General features: G+C 37.9%; 1 protein-coding gene across 1 annotated transcript in view; it reads right to left on the bottom strand.

Moving 5' to 3' along the window:
• LOC126162428 (aconitate hydratase, mitochondrial-like) overlaps positions 1–17,434 on the bottom strand; it is a 171,195-nt gene that overhangs the window by 27,332 nt on the left and 126,429 nt on the right. The window contains exons 11-12 of the mRNA XM_049918930.1: positions 8,893–9,098; positions 6,873–6,970 (exon numbers count right to left, since the gene is read on the bottom strand). Coding sequence (XP_049774887.1) covers positions 6,873–6,970; positions 8,893–9,098 — 304 coding nt within the window. The remainder of the gene's footprint in view (positions 1–6,872; positions 6,971–8,892; positions 9,099–17,434) is intronic.

Raw genomic sequence — 17,434 nt, 5'->3', positions numbered from 1 at the left:
CATTTGACTCAGTACTGAACCTATGCTTATTGTCAAAAGTACGATCATATGGGGTATCAAGTGAAATTTGTGACTGGATTGAGGACTTTTTGCTAGGGAGGACACGGCATTTTATCTTAGATGGAGAGTCATTGTCAGATGTAGAAGCAACTTCGGGTGTGTACCAGGGAAGTGTGTTGGGACCCTTGCTGTTCATGTTATATTGCAGACAATAGTAATAGTAAAATTAGGCTTTTTGCAGATGATGAAGTTACCTACTATGAAGTAAGATTTCAACATGGTGCAGAGATTGGCAACTTGCTCTAAATGTTCAGAAATGTAGAATTTTGCACTTCACAAAGCGAAAAAAATGCTGTATCCTATGACTACAATTTCAATGAGTCATTGCCGGAATTAGCCAACTCATACAAATACCTGGGTGTAACACTTTGTAGGGATATAAAATGGAATGATCACATAGGTTTGGTTGTGGGTAAAGCAGGTGGTAGACTTCAGTTTATTGGTAGAATTCTGGGTAAGTGCAATCGGTCTAAAAAAAAAATTAAATGAGTGTGTGGCATTGTTGGCAGGCCCCATTCGGGGAAGTTCAGCTGCCGAGTGCAAGTCTTATATTAGTCGACACCACATTGGGTGATTGTGAGCCAGTGATGATGAAATGATCAAGAGGACAGCACAACACCCAGTCCACGAGCGGAGAAAATCTCCAACCCGGCTGTGAATCGAACTCAGGTCTGGTTGCACAAGAGGCAAGCATGTTAACAACCAGCTAAGCAGGTGGACAGTCTACAAAAGAGATTGCTTACAAATCAATAGTGCAACCTATCCTAGAATACTGCTCAAGTGAGTTACCTGTACCAGATAGAACGAAGAGGGAATACTGAACATTTACAGAGAAGAGCAGCACGAATAGTCACAGGTTTCTGTAATCCTTGGGAGAGTGTCACAGAGATACTGAAGGAATTGAACTGGCAAACTCTTGAAGACAGCCGTAAACTATCCCAAGAAAATCTATTAATAAAGTTTCAGGAATCAGCTTTAAATGATTGCTCTAGGGATATACTACAACCACCTACGTTCACACAGGATGATTAGAATATTTACTGCATGCTCAGAGGCATTCAAACAATCACTCTTCCCTCACTCCATATGGTAATGGAACAGGAAGAAATCCTAATAACTGGAACAATGGGATATACTCTCTGCCATGCACTGCACGGCGATTTGCAGAATGACACATCCAGAAATGCAGTGAACAATTATGGTATGAGTTGTAAACTATAGCTTTATTTTTACTGGAGACAGCATATCGATCACCTGGAATGGTCCCTGATAATGCATCACTAGTCTCTTTGCCTTCCCTTTAGGTATTAAATGTTGGTTAACATGATCCATTGGCCTTCCTGATGTTTTGGTAACACTGCTTTTTTCTCACAAGCTCTCTTGTGCAGCTCTAAAGCTTTCATGTTCATTTTTTGTACCTGCCTCCAATTCATTTCTAAAAGTTTTGAAAAATCTTTTACTTGCAAAACTTCTTCCCCGGGTCTGGCTTGACAAAATCAAAGAGTGAAGGCATCTTTCATCCAAAAATAACGCTGTAAGCGGATAGCCCCATGCTCTGATGGATTTTTGAATTGCATGTCCTCATTACAAAACGAAGCCGACTGTCTCAATCTGTGTGCCATGAACTAACATAACAACTTAACATTTTACTTATTGTTCTATGAACCCTCTCAGTACAGCCATTTGCCTGTGGATGCCAAGCCTGGTCTATTGTTTCTTAATACGTAATAAACAGTGCACGTGTTTCATTAGGACAGACATGAAATTTTTCCCCTGCTCAGTTACGACATTTTGGGTGTGCCATACTTAAACAACCATTCATTCACCAATGTGTGAGCCACCGTTTCCATCTGTTGGTTAGGCATGGGTATTGTGGCTATAAAACATGAGAAATGATTAATGATTGTGAGCACCTATCAGTTTACCACTGGTGTGTAGGCAAAAGGTGCATGCATGTGAATTGAAAGCATTTGAAAAGGTTTATTGGCTTCAGGTAGTTGGTGTATTGCAGTCCTTTGGTGATTTAGATCTGCTCTTTGGACATGTTGACTGCAGTTCATGATTTAACACTCTGTATCCTGCTTGCGCATCATCCACCAGTATGTTTGCACCACTTGGCATCTTGTTGGCCTACATCCTGCATGACCATACAGAATCGAGTCATGGACCTGCCTCTATACTTCAGTTCACAACTTATCTGGCACTAAAACAGGCAATGCACATCTTGTTTGCCTGTAAAGGAGAGCATCTTCTGTGCACAACTGCGGCTGCCATGTGAATCGCTGACAATCTGGTTGACAAATTTGCATTTGATTCCAAATGTCAACATTGATAGCTGTGCAATCTGCTGCATGAATTTTGTGACTTAGGCCATCTGCAGTTGCATGTGAATAGCCCAGTTGATGTACCAATTTGTTTTTAAATTTGCTGAGACGTAAAGCCCATCAAGTCAATCTACCTGTTGGATTTTTCAGACCTAGTAACCATCAAAGCACTGTGTGATCCGTAGCCACCTTGAAACATCTACTGTACCAATAATATCTGAAATACATGATACTGTATATCAGAGCAAGTGCTTCCTTCTCAGTTGTTGAATGGTTTACCTCAGCTGAATTCAGTTGCCTATATGTGTATTCTATGGGATGCTCAAGATCGTCAATTTCCTGGCACAGTGGCACAGAATACAACCAAATACAAAGTTGCTTGAATCACTGGTTAATATGAACTGTTTTTGAAAATTGGGAACAATAAGAACTAGACTTTAAGTTAACTTAATGTTTGAAATGCTGCTTCACAGCTTTCAGACCATGAAATTTTACACCCTTTTTTCAGTAACTGTGGTCTTGCCACTTTCAGCAAAGTGCAGCACAAATTTTCGCTAGAAATATGCCAAGTCAAGGTATGACTGTAATTCCTTAACTGAAGTACCGTAAGTGTTGAAAAACTTTTTACAGTTTCCACCAGACGAAAGTCAGTAAATACACCAGCCTGTCCAGTAATGTGCCCTAAATAATGAACTTCGGCAAAATGAAATGGCATTTCTCTAAACTAAGTGTCAATCTTGCCAAAAATAATCACTCAAAAACTTTGTACAAGCATATGAAGTGTTCCAGAATATCTTTAGCAAATACAATTATTTCAGCCATATACACAAGACACTGTTTTGGCTTTAAACCTTGCAGTACACTGTCCAAAAGCCTTTGATAAGTTGCTGGTGCATTCTTTAGTCCCAAACATGTGCGCCAATACTGATAATGTCCAGATGGGATGGAAAATGCAGTTTTTGGCTGATCTTTGGATGCCACCTATAACTGATAATATCTATACCTAAATCCATAATTGTGAAGTACCAACACCGTCCAAGATGATTTACGGTATTGTTTATGTTAGGTGTAGAGTATGCACCTGAAATGGTTTCCTCAAACAAAAAACAATAGTCACAACAGAATCTATATGCTTTCCAGATGTCTGCTGACTTTTTTGATACAATGACCACAGATGCTGAACACAGACTAAGACTAGTTTCTTTGATACCACCTGTCAGTTGTTGTTCAATGGCTCAAAAATGGCTCTGAGCACTATGGGACTTAACATCTGAGGTCATCAGTCCTGTTGTTCAATGAATTTCTCCACAACAAGCTGTAAACATTGTGGAACTCTGTATGGCTTCCTAGAGACATGCACGTCATTCCCTGTTGGGATACAGTGCTAACAAAGTGGCGTGGCTGACAAAGGTCTGGGAGGATCAACTAGGTCTACATATTCCTGCAACAGATTTTCCACACTTTCTTTATCTTGTTGCTGTAAATGTGCCACTTTCCCCTTCAGTGCAGACAAACTGATGGACTGTCCAGGTGCTGCGCAGTGAAGTGTAAATTCCCTTTCCAAAAGCAGTTTATGCGAATCCATCTGGCCTAGAGGTGTAACATAATAGTTTTCCAGCTGTACATCCAAAATGAAATGCAGTACCATCAAACTCGATGATATGCTGCTCTAAATCAACTTTAGCATGACGCACAACTATGAAATTCAACCCAAATGTGGCATCGTAGCCACTGCCGACTTCAGGAAGAACTTCACCATCTGTCTGGAAATTAATCCCTCCACCCAGAAACTCATTACCACTGACTGGAGTGAATCCACACGACTCCCACCTATGCTGATCAATGTCCAGCATGGTGGATTTAATTCCACTTCTCCAAGTACACCAATATTTGCTACAGAGACCTGAGATCAAGTCTGTCATTGATTACACACAGAGGTGTCCAGTGCAAACCCTGTACCAGGAGAACTGCACAGTGGCCACAGCTCCCCTTGCTTCATTTCATGGTGGGCTATGTGGTCCATTCTGAGGCTGTATCCCCTGCTTGTCCAAATTCCTGGTCCAGCAATTCCTGTCTGAATGACTGAACTGTTTGCACTTCCGACACTTTCTTCCTATAGCTTTCTCGCATGACCTGTGTGACCACACCTGAAACTCTTAATGCCCATATTAAATACTTCCTTTCTCTACTTGTTTCTAGAAAGTTCACCAATTTTTGCTATCACCGCTACAATCTCCATTGCTTCATTCAATGTTTTTGGCAACTCCATTCATTCCTTCTGGAAAATATCAACAGGAAACCTCCGAAGAATTATCCATAGCTCTTTGATCAGCTTCTTGCAGAATAACCTTGTTCATTTCATCATCAGTCATGAGTTTGTACATATTGACATTGACTTTATGAACGCAGATGACAAAACTTCCCAGGGATTCCCTGTGTTTCTGACGTAGTCTTCTAAGTTGCACTCAGAAATATCTTCTCGGAGTCTTCCTTCACAATTGCTGAAGTATGTCAAAGGATTGAGCCTCCCTTAACTTTTCATGGCACATCAAATAAACCCTAGTATCACCTGTTAGTTTCAGCTCGTCCACACTTAATAACTGATCCTCACTCTAATTCCCTAAGGAGGCAGCCTATGCAGATTATCCAAGAATACAAATGTATCCTCCCCAGCTTCCCCAAAACATGGAGAAAGCAATGCTGGGGTTTTAGTATCAAGGACAGGTAAAGTATGAAGTAACCTTTCCTATTTCTTCTCCCTTAAATGACTCAAGTTTTTTGTAGCTGTGCTACGTGATCAGTTAGGTGCTACATTGCACTTTGTGCTGAAACTTCCTTAGCTGCCCCTTTTGTATCCATAATGCCTATTAAATACCAGTACAAATATACATCCAAAACAGTGGAAGGTAGGAAAGGGTAGGAGACAACCAAACAGAGGCCAAAAGAATTCTTAAAACATGGGATGATGTCGTTGGATCTCAGACATCATCTATCTTCAATCTCAGCAGCATACTGACACCAATAGTAGGAGAGATGAACACAGCAGGTGGCAGCTAAGAGGACTCTAGCTGAGTCATGCTTCAAACACTGGAGCATTGGGGGGTAGGGCAGGCCGGAACTGCTCGTCTGATCCCCTCAGCTGGTGGCGGAGCAGACTGTGGCTCCCTAAGCAGGCACTCAGGCAACAGGCAGCAGTTTGAAGCCCAGTAGAAGCAGCTATGTCGTTTGCATGGGCTGGAGTGTCACAGACTGACCATACACCACTGTACATGACAGCTGAAAAATGACAAATGATGAAAATGGTGGGATTGGGCTTAAATGTGATGTAGCCTACTGGCTGTGCAATATTGGCATTGTTAGTGTGTCACACCGAAGCCTGTCATTGTGACCATATTTGGTAAGGTACTGGTGTGTTCCTGGATGTGGCCAGGTGTCATAGCTAGCAGTAGGTCATTTGCAGCAACCATTCTGGCAGTCCGGGCACATTGTCTGATGTAACAATTTACTTGGCAAGGTGATGTCTGGCATGTTGTGTCCCCATTTTCTGTGCCCAGCAGTGTCCTCTGCTCCAACCTCCAGTCTGAGTCTTGGGCTTCTACACTACAATAACCACCCTCAGAGTAGCATCAAAAATAAACACTGAATGGTAATAAAATACAGATCACTGACATATTATAAGTGGCAACAATGTCCTTGATTCACACACTCATGCACAATGTTTTATCAAAGTTGGAATGTGTGTGTGAGTGTGTGTGTGTGTGTGTGTGTGTGTGTGTGTGTGTGTGTGTATGTGTGTGTGTGAGAGAGAGAGAGAGAGGCTACAATGTACATCACGGTTCTAAAAAAAAAAATGATAATAGAAATACCACAGAAAAAATTCAAGGATACAGACTGGCTTTCTGGTAAGCCTTCTTGCCATTAGAAGACCAAAATTGTGCTGTTGATAGAAACGTGTAAAATAGAAAACAGTGATCCTTTTCCAATGAGGAAAGAGGGTTGGTTGGGTAAAGTTTCAGGGGGAAGGCAAGTCACTTGACTCTAGAGTGAGAGAGGCCCTCCTGACAGTTACTTTAAGCATTTTTGTCAGCAGTGCTATGGTTTTTGCTGCCAGAAGATACGTACTGGCCAGAAATTTTGTCTCCTAGTGTTTTTAAGTGAAATTAAAAACAGAAAGGTTCATCTGTAGAGTTATGGTTCTCAGCTTTCTATTGCAAAGGTCAGTGGGTGCTATAGGAAATCTGGTATTCACATGAAAGCTTCTGACTTCTGTTGTCTGAAGCCTCAGGCAAGAACACAACAATGGGTAAGTATGCAAAAATATAAATCATACAAGGCTGCCAGCCACATCTGGCATTCCCAAGTACACAAGCTTGTTATAACACCCTACCCTCTTAATTTTGATATCTTATCATTTACCTTTCAACTTTTGTGGGGTGAAACCTATCTCCATAATAACAAGTTAAAACTAGTGTTTCATGAGGAAATTACCCAATTAATAAATTGTTAGAAATGTTGTCCAGATGACCACGATATTTCAACCATGGTCCTGCTGCAGAGATGTGATCGGTTGTACACTTGCCCTTCACCTGTAACAATGAAAATCTTGTATACATACCATATATGCAAAAACCTAATTGTACCGTGTATATCTATATTATTTGCTGTACCGTAAAACCAGTAACATGACAAGAAAGGTGGAAAGAGAGTATAAATAACCACAAGCACCATTAGGAAGCTTGTGGATTATGAACAAAGATGAGAAACAATACTGTAGCACAGAATGCTATTATATATCTAGCATTTTGTGCATATAGCCGCAGCATTTTTTCTTTTAGTTATTCTATTATGGCATGATGTTAGGTTATATCCATTATGATGTATGTGTTCAGTGATTTCCATGTGTGGTTCTGCTATGCATGACACCTCTGCTGGCATTCCATTTGTCCTTTCATCTTTCTTTATGGTTATTAGAAATTCATCCCTTTTATTAAACTGGCTTCTGCTGTTCTGTTGCTTTAATGAAAGACATTAAATGTATTTTCTTTAATCAAGCTGCAGTACTTTGTTCGGCTAGTAGTTTTTTAACTATAGCTCTGTCTTTCGTATAAATTACTCTAAAAAACGAAGTCAAGGAACACACTGGAAATCATTGGGATAGAATGGATATTGCTTTGATCAGACTGGATGCTTCTGGCAATTATCCGTGCCAGTAGCCTCATACTGGAAGCATATGGGTAGAAACCATGCCTTGTATAATGCAACCACATGAGAAGCAATTCAACAGTCACACTCATGTGTGCATGTCCAGCTCCTAACTTCCCATATTCTGCATTAACATGTTCCATACAATCCTTCATTCAAAGCTTATCGTAATGCTCAAAGAATGACCTAATCTTCATACTAGTATGAGGAGCATTTTGAGCAACTTGCTCGATACTGTCCTCGATAGTGTAACGGAGGTTCCGATCTAACAGTTGTCTGCACTCTCTGTTACAATTACATCACCTTCTTTTCCAAGTTGTTTCCCCAGAAAGCATAAATCAAGGGTGATACTGCAAGTTCCATACTTGTCTCAAAATACTAGTTACCTTGTAATCAGTTTCCAAAAAGTTCTGTATCAATTCCGATATTCCCCTCCCATTTTGCTCTCCTATATAATACAACTTTCCTGGCCATCTTAAAATTTTCCTTTCTGACATTACTTTTCACCTTAAGAACTGTACTGTCATGACTTCAGAAGCATTTCTTGGATTTTCTGACTGTGTCGATCCACAGTCTTCAACCCACTGAAAATACGGGAGATGATAGACTGAAGCCATAAGATTTGTATTGTCTATCAAATCTTTTCACGTATTTGTGGACTTGACTGTAATCCTATCTTCTGGGCTAACTCTAACATTACTATTGCAACCTGTAGCTTGCAGTTTTGTTAAATCTTCTTTAATACTGCCAAATCACTCCAAGTTTCAATATTAGTTGCCCTTTTTTCCAATACTGTGTAGGAATAGTGAATACCATTGCATATCAAGAAGTTGCCAGCATAGTTTGTCAGATATGTTGTATTACATCACACATGAAAATAACACTAATATTCCCCAGATAGATTCCTATTCCTGCAGCAGTTTGCACCTTGCCTATTTCAAAAGAAAGTTTTGCCTGTGTTCAGTTAAGAGCCTTTATTCAAGGAACAACTAAGGGATTTCTAAATCTGATTTTTTGATAAAATAGTTTGTTAATGGTAGTTATTTAGCAACTTCTGCATTATGCAATTCAAATGCCTCTTACTTTGGGCAATGAAATTTTACTTATAAAAAAATTAAACTTACAAAGAAAATTGAAATTATCACAAAAGATAACAATCAAACTATTTGTAAGAACAGTTTACTTGACCTAAAGTATTGATTAAGTAAGACTGTATGATACATGAAGACATTAATGCCACTATGATGCAGCACAGTATGCATTTCACTCGTGAATGCAAATGACTGCATAAAAACTACTTTTTCACCTTAATTAATATCGTCAAGTCAGTGAGGTCCTTTCCATCCCAGGTATCAAATGGCTCAAGAAGTTGCAAACGTTGGCTCTTTGGATCAACATTCACCTTCAGTTTGCTACCATCTGCAGGTGGAGTCTGATATGTATCCTCACATGGGCTAAAACCTTTTGTTGGTAACTCATCAGCAAATGGGTCACTTAATTTGAATTCTTTACCTGAAAGAAAGTTATTTTATTCTGTTGAATTCTGAATTTAGTGAATGGAAAATGTTTGTAAGTAATCAGATGCCCACTACTTAAAGCTGTAGAATATTTAAAAATTAAAGCGCAGCTATTGAAAGGAAGAAAGTTAGAATCACAGCCATTCATTTTAGAGTAATCTTAACTGACAAAAACTGTAGTGAGGCAAAATGTATTTGGATGGCAGTGGTACCATGAGAAGAGAAAGCATAAAAAATTGAGGAAAAGTGCCCTAAAATGTTGCAGTGTATCTACAGTAGTGAGGACGAGGAGGGGCTGGGGTCAGTATAAATTTAGGACTGGAGAAACTGAAGCTGGTAGCACCTTTGGGAGTCCTTAATTGCAGATGTGGGTTGAGGGTGCGGTCGGGTCACCATCATGAACAGGGTGACATAGGAAGGCAGAAAGTAAGACAGGAGGAATTTGTAACCTATGGATGGATTGTGGGGAAAGAAATGCGCTTTTGTGCAAGGGAAGGAAAGTGTCACAGTACTATCATGGGGAAGGGTGGACATATTATGTGTGTAGAAAAAGTGAGTATTGCAAAGGGAAAATTTGTGGCTGTAGTTGGAGTGGTGGTTCTGTAAGAAATATGCAACAGGGTAAGGACTGTGATATGAGATGAGAGCAAAATGCCAATGGACATAAAAGTGAAAATCAAAGTAGTAAGTAATTGGTTTCAAATGTGTTGTCATACTTAACAATTTAATATGGCCGGTCTTGACTAACAGGTGTTCAAAAGGCATAGGGCTACATTTCTTTAAGACTTGAATGACAATTGTAAGTGTGTACAATTTATAAAACATCTGATTCCTGAGAAACCAAGTCCAAACAAATACTATTTCAAATGTATGCCTTATTTTACAGACTATAATACACTAAGAAGTATAAGATGCACCTTAATTTTTAAGCAATTTTTTTTAGGAAAATAGCATTTTTACCATTTTTTATTATTAGATTCCAAAGCTAGACTAAAAAAAAAATCTTAGTTTACAAAACCGAATTGACCTTTAAAATCTCTGAAAAACATCATCTTATGGTTTTGACCATTTTGCATTCAGTCCTCCATTTGCACATTTAGTCTTCCTCGTTTTTCACAGTTCTTTACTAGCCCACCAATCATGAATGGGTTTTCTACTGGTGGAGAGACCAAATGCCACGCAGCTGCTCTGTTTCCAAGCTCTTCTGCATATGCATATTACTTTCAATTTATAGCCCACATCATATGAATATCTTTTATTTTTCGCCATTTGAATACCTTTTATTTTTTCCATTACGAAACTAGCTACTAACAAAAATATTGTACTGTTATCAATAACGCAAATTACTTTCAGTTCAAGTTCACTGGCACCGTAGACTGGAATGATGCATCATAGGCTAGACAGTGTTCTGGGTTTGTGATGGCGGGGTGGGAGGGGGACAGTATTAGCAAGCTTGTGAAACCCTGCAACTCATGTTTGTTGTCACACTGGTGCAGTGCTACTGCTCATTGAATCCAATGTTTCCACATGGAGATAGGTTTCCCATGGCATCAAATATATGGCCATTTTTAAGACTGGCAGAAGTTTTTAATCAAACCCTGGACATTTTTATATAAATTTTGAATATAAGATAAACTTGAATTTTGGAGACCAGTGCATCTTATAGTACATAAAATATGGTACTTAAATATTCCAGAGTTCAGAATATTCAACTTAGGTTTATTGCTTCCTGTATAACTAGTAGTAAAAATTCACTTTTTAATGATTAAATATACAGTAGCAATTTTATCTTTCTCATAAATATCTATACCATTGTGAAATACATTATTTATTACAAAATATAATCTTTATTTTTTTTAATTTCTTTATCAACACATAGACAATAAATATTGTATGGATGCTGCCCAAATGTACACATAAATTTTATGTGGAATCATCACAAGGAAATGGACTGCACAAAATATACATAAAATAATAAACACAGATTACTAAACGATGATGCAATACATAGTAATTCAAATTTATATACACGCACACATCTGTTACTATAAATCATAGTCTGTCCTTCGTAAGCTTTTACTTTTATTCTTCCTAATCAGAAAATCATTTTACGCACAATGATTCAGTAAAGATTGCACCAGAAAACAGCTTTCCATTAAATACATAATTATAATGAAAATGTTATGGGGTGAACTACATTATATTCAGTTATTGCTTAATATAAAAAATATTAGTGGTGAACATAACCAAGTAAAAACATTGTTCGAATATATATATATATATATATATTTTAATTCTGCTATAAATTTATTTTGTCTTCCAACTTTCTAATGTAGACTGGCATTCTGTTGTAAACTTTAACATCAATAGGGTTCATGAGCCTTTGTTTGTGAGTTCTTTTTGTTCACTGTGTGTGGAGTGCTGTGCTATTTTGGGAATTGTAAATACCAAGTTGGAACTTTATAAAAGTGCAGCTATTTATTTACAGCTTGTACAAAACAGTTACATGTTTCAAAGTTTTACTGTTTCAAAGTAGTCACCAGAATTGTGTATCACCTGTTACCTACCAGTGATGTGGAAGTCACTGGATACCCTTGGCAGTGCCAGTTGTGTTGGTAGATTGAGTGGAACAGTTTATTGTCTGATGAATCTCTGTAATAGTTCTGACATGGATGCCATGAAGTTCTTCCTTCATCTTACTAATCAAGTTGAAGTTACAACAGTTTATGTCCAGGGAATGTGAAGGGAGGTACAGTATTTCCCAGCCCCACTGATCAAACAAATTGGTCACAACTTGTGTCCTATGCTCACAAGCATTGCACTACACAGTGATGGGCTGGTCCTGCAGCAAGTATTGCCATTTCTTTCTCTAAGCTGGTCACAGGCTATGTTCCAAAACTGAACAGTTTAGAGAAAGCAGTGGCAACAGTTTCTGCAGGACCCACCCATCATTTTTCAGTACAGCGCTTGGGCACATATGGTATAAGTTGTGCCTGATTTGTTCAATTGATGGGGCTGATAAGTGCTGTACCACCCACCATGCCTTCCTCACTTAAGCCCTGATGACTTCAAATTGAAGGAAGCACTTCATGCCATGCACTTCAGAACAGTGTTACAGAAATTTGACAGACAATGGACCATTCCACTCAAATTATTAATACAACTGGCAGCACTACGGGTATCCGACAACTTCCACATTGCTAGCCACAGATTATACACAATGATGGTGACTACTTTGAAGGATAGCAAAACACTGAAATGTTGAAACATTGGAACCTGTATTGTACAAGTTGTAAAGATTTAGCTGCCACTGTTAAGGCTCTAACCCTTGTATGAAAGTCAGCATTTTTCTGAAAAACTTCAAGATGGGCCCTGAGATGCTGGGTATACCATTTATCTGATGACCGCCTATGCAACACAGTAGATGCCGGTCAGTGAGTGCTCTGTTGTCCAGCGACCAGATGCTGTGTCGCCTGTCTACTGCTGCAGTATGACATGACTACGTTTAAAATATAAGCAAATATCTACATCTACATCCATACTCCGCAAGCCATCTGATGGTGTGTGGCGGTTGGTACCTCGAGTACCTCTATTGGTTCTCCCTCCTATTCCAGTCTCGTATTGTCAGTATGCCTCTGTGTGGGCTCTAATCTCTCTGATTTTATCTGCATGGTCTCTTTTGTGAGATATACGTAGGAGGGAGCAATATACTGCCTGACTCCTCGGTGAAGGTATGTTCTCGAAACTTCAACAAAAGCCCGTACTGAGCTACTGAGCGTCTCTCTTGCAGAATCTTCCACTGGAGTTTATCTATCATCTCCGTAATGCTTTTGCAATTACTAAATGATCCTGTAATGAAGCGCACTGCGCTCCGTTGGATCTTCTCTATTTCTTCTATCAACCCTTTCTGGTACGGATCCCACACCGGTGAGCAGTACTCAAGCAGTGGGCGAACAAGTGTACTGTAAACTACTTCCTCTGTTTTTGAACTGCATTTCCGTAGAATTCTTCCAATGAATCTCAGTCTGGCATCTACTTTACCAATGATTAATTTTATATGGTCATTTCATTTTAAATCACTTTTAATGCCCACTCCCAGATAATTTATGGAATTAACTTCTTCCAGTTGCTGACCTGCTACATTGTAGCTAAATGATAAGGATCTTTCTTTCTATGTACTCACAGCACATTACACTTGTCTACATTGAGATTCAATTGCCATTCCCTGCACCATGCGTCAATTCGTTGCAGATCCTCCTGCATTTCAGTACAACTTTCCACTGTTACAACCTCTCAATATACTACAGAATCATACACAAAAATAAATTTTGTACTCACCTATGTTGCGCTAAGAGATGTTGGAACTGCCTGCCATTATTTTCCACGCATTTCTGACATCTTCTCAAGAAATTATGTAATTCTCCTTCAGATATTGAATTAATTGATTCACAGATATTATCCTTGTGTTCCTCTATCGTGTGAGGATTTGTTGTATACACTTTGCCTTCAGTGCACCCCACAAATAAAAATTGCATGGAGATAAATCAGGACTTCTAGCAGGCCAGATATGGTTACTAATCACTCTGTCATCTAACACATCATGAACTGCTGCAAAGAAACATTGGCCATATGAGCCCTTGCTGAATCCTATTGAAAAAAATGTGAAGCTTCATTTTCTTTCACTCAGTTCATTAAAAAATTGTCTCAAAATGTTTTGCATGTATCATTCACCTGTTACTGTGTCATTAAAAAAAATTGGGCCTATTATTATGTCATCACTAACTACACACCATGAAGGGGTTCCTCATGAACCACAACAGAGCTATCTGTGCTCCAATGTCGACAATTTTGGGAATTAACACGCCTATTTAAATGGAACAAAGCCTCACCTGATAACAGAATGAGGTAAGGATCCACTTCACTGTCATGCACTTGTTTTAAAACCCATTCGCAAAACTTAACCCTATGTGCAGTATCACTGGATTGAAGTTCTTTTACTACAGATACTTTATAGGGCCTTAGTCCAAGCAGCTTAGCACCTCTTTGTACAGAGGTGCACGATATTTGTGTTTGCTGCAAAAGATGTCTAGGAGACTTTTTAGGGGAATTTTCCAGGAGATATGCAATGTCATTGAGAAGAGCTTGTGTAAGCACTGTATGTCATCATTTACACTTCTTGTGTTGAACATTTCCTGTTTCATAAAATTTATTCACTAATTTGTGAACTGCATCATGACTCAGAACTCGAATATCTGGAAACTTCTGTTCAAACAATCTCCGAACAGTACAAGGAGACTTTCTGCACACATATGAATCATAAATAAACACTCGTTGTGGAACTGAATAATTTGCTCTTGCCATTGTTGCATTTGCAAACTTAACTGTTACACTTGTGATGCCTGTTTCACTTCTCGAATGACACTGGCCGATAAGATGCGATTGTCTGTATGGCCTTCAGGCTAAAACCATTAACGCTGTCCTGCAGGTCCCATTTGACTGGCAGGCACGGTATCTGTGGCCGGCCTGCAATACCCTGGGCAGGTGGCCAACAGATAAATGGAACACCCTGCATAAGACATATTTGTATATATATCTGAATCAGTCTGTACAAAATAAGTCAGCTTATAACAGTGACAACTGGTTCGATCCATACCAAGTAGTCCAAGAAAAAAAATAATTGGTTGCTTGACCATCTCAGAAAAATTTTATATTTACTGGGTGAATTCCTCAATGCTTAGTAGTCACAAAAATATTTTTTAAAAAATTTATTGTTTATTATTTGGAAATGGTGGCCATATTTGTTCCAAGCCGCGTGTATTTTTTCATATTTGCAAGCATCTACATTTTTTATAATTATTCAGTAGTGGATTGTCCTAAGCCTTTCAGATAAAATGCATTTAGTTAAACACACTCTGGGCTACAAATTAGCATCATCACTTACCTGAATGTATTCTTTAATATATTTTTAATAGTTCAAAGTTATCAGCCACAAATAAAAAAACTCAATTTTTGAACAGTAGTTTACCAAAGAAAGATTAATTTCTCAGCTTTAATATTTTTTTCTGCTATTACACTGTATAGAATATACAGTATCAATGGTGAGCAGCTTACACTTTAAAAAATACTCTATTTTAAAAAATTGATTTTTTTTAATTTTTCCTTTTGTGGCATGCAATAACTTCATTGAGGGACCAGATGAAAATATGTAAATTTCACGGTTAATAGACCTTTATGATATCAAACTTCAATATAAATTTCAACTCTGAGATTCAATTGGAAGTAATGGGAAAAAAATTACTAACATGAGCCAAAAATACATTTCTTAACATCTGCGATATCTAAGCTTTTGGAATAAAATATATCAGTTACAATATATAATTTAATCATATCTATGATTACTTACTTTTTTATTGAAATAAGCCTACTAATTACATTATATTGTTCTCTTGTTATTTGTTTTTGGTACATTGCTCATTGAACATCTGAGAAATTTGTTCACTCGGTTTGGGTGTTACATTATAAGTTCACCGAGTCACAGTTGTAAATTCCATGGGAGACAGCTTGCTTAGTACATTTTTAACTGGCATCCAAACTTGATCCTTCTCAATTTTTTAAAAGATGTCCTTGGTGCTGGAGGGTGATAAAATAGAACATGTACATCTTGGTTTTGACAGTCAATGTTATCAACTTCGCCAATCCACTACTGTTCATTGTAAAAACAAGCCACTATGTCTTTATTGTGAAGAACCAGTTGTACAAGTTTTCTACACTGATGAAGTTCACAATCAGGCGAAGTTGATGTGATTTTACACTTCAGTAAGTTGTGTGAATGGGTTACAAAACAATGAAAAGATCGAGTGCCTTTAATGTTCTGACACGTGTTGTACCTTTCCTTCAAGACACTGTCATAGACTTCTTGTATTTCCTCACATTGTACAAAAACATAGGTAATTCCTTTGATATGGTTTTTATAGAATTCAAGCATTTCTTGAGATGTTATGATATGATTGTCATCAGTCTGCTGCAGACTTGCTTTTGTGACAGCTCTCTTTTTTGTACCCCCGACATCATCACAAGCATTCTTCCCATAGCATGAAGCAAAAAAGTGCCAGTCTACGTCAAACTCAAAGTCTTCTTTATGAAAGGAGATGTTAATAATTTTTGTTTGTTTTTGTATTGACTTGCTGCCCTATCCGAAAAGTAAATCAGTTTTTTGTGGAAGGGTGGTGCTGTTTAATGTAGTTTGTTAATTTTAGTTGAAAAATGTGCACTGCTTTAGTGTTGTGTTCAGGGTAGTCACTTAAGACACAAAAGCTGTGGCACATCAGTTTATCTTCATTTTTATTATAGAATACAAATCAATGAACTGTGGCCTGTTTGTTTGCCCAGTGGTGCTCTTGTAATTCATCTTGAATAACAAAGGAATAATTTTCTGAAAAGTCAGCAAGAACTAAGCATTCAGCAGCTGTGAAGGTTTGCTTTTTGTCTTTCAAAAATTTACTTCGATATTTTGCAATAAAATGATACATTTTCAGATTTTCAAAGTTAGCCACCAACACTTCAAAAAACTCTTCTCTTGATTTTATGACTGTCACCATTTCAGTTCTGTCTTGTGTCACCCATTGTTTGTATTTTATATTGTCAGGCATCAAATCATCTTCTTTGGATTATAGTCAACTCTAAGATTGGCCCCATCTATCTTCAACTTTATGTTCTGATGATACAAACGAACACAAAAATTACGGGTGCCAGATGCCCATGCAACAATACACCATCTTGGTCTCAACTCGCAAAACTTCAATCTTCCAATTTTAATGCCAGGATTTTCTTTTTTAAATTCAGTGAATAGTTCATTTAATTAAACAATATTAACCTTTTTTGTCTTTGAAACTTAGAACCATTTTCTTTCATGGAAACACAGTCTTTTTTGCCAGACATCAAACGGCTGTCATTATCATTGTCACAATACTTAATAACTTTATTGATTTTGTTTCCATCTACCAAATTAGATGTACTTTTCTTTTGTAATGCTAGTAAAATTCCCTGTTCTATAGTAACTGCCTTGTTAACTTAACAAGACATTCTGACACATTAAATTCATCACTAACTTTTGCTTGACTCCAAGAATTCAGCAGTAAACTGATAACCTTAATTTTATCCTCTCTGTTTGAAGTACTGCATTTAGTTTTTAGTTTTTCTATCAAATCATCATATTCAGTTGGTGAAGTTTTAAAACTTCCATCTGTTTTAGTACAAATTGTATTTTGAAATGAAACATCCAAATTCTTTTTGACAGTAGCTGTCACTTTCTCACTTTTTGTATTCAAGGCA

This window comes from Schistocerca cancellata, chromosome 2 (genome assembly GCF_023864275.1).
Source record: "Schistocerca cancellata isolate TAMUIC-IGC-003103 chromosome 2, iqSchCanc2.1, whole genome shotgun sequence".
Lineage (NCBI taxonomy): Eukaryota > Metazoa > Arthropoda > Insecta > Orthoptera > Acrididae > Schistocerca > Schistocerca cancellata.
Note: the sequence above shows the minus strand (reverse complement) of the source record. Positions and strands in the feature narration are given on the sequence as shown.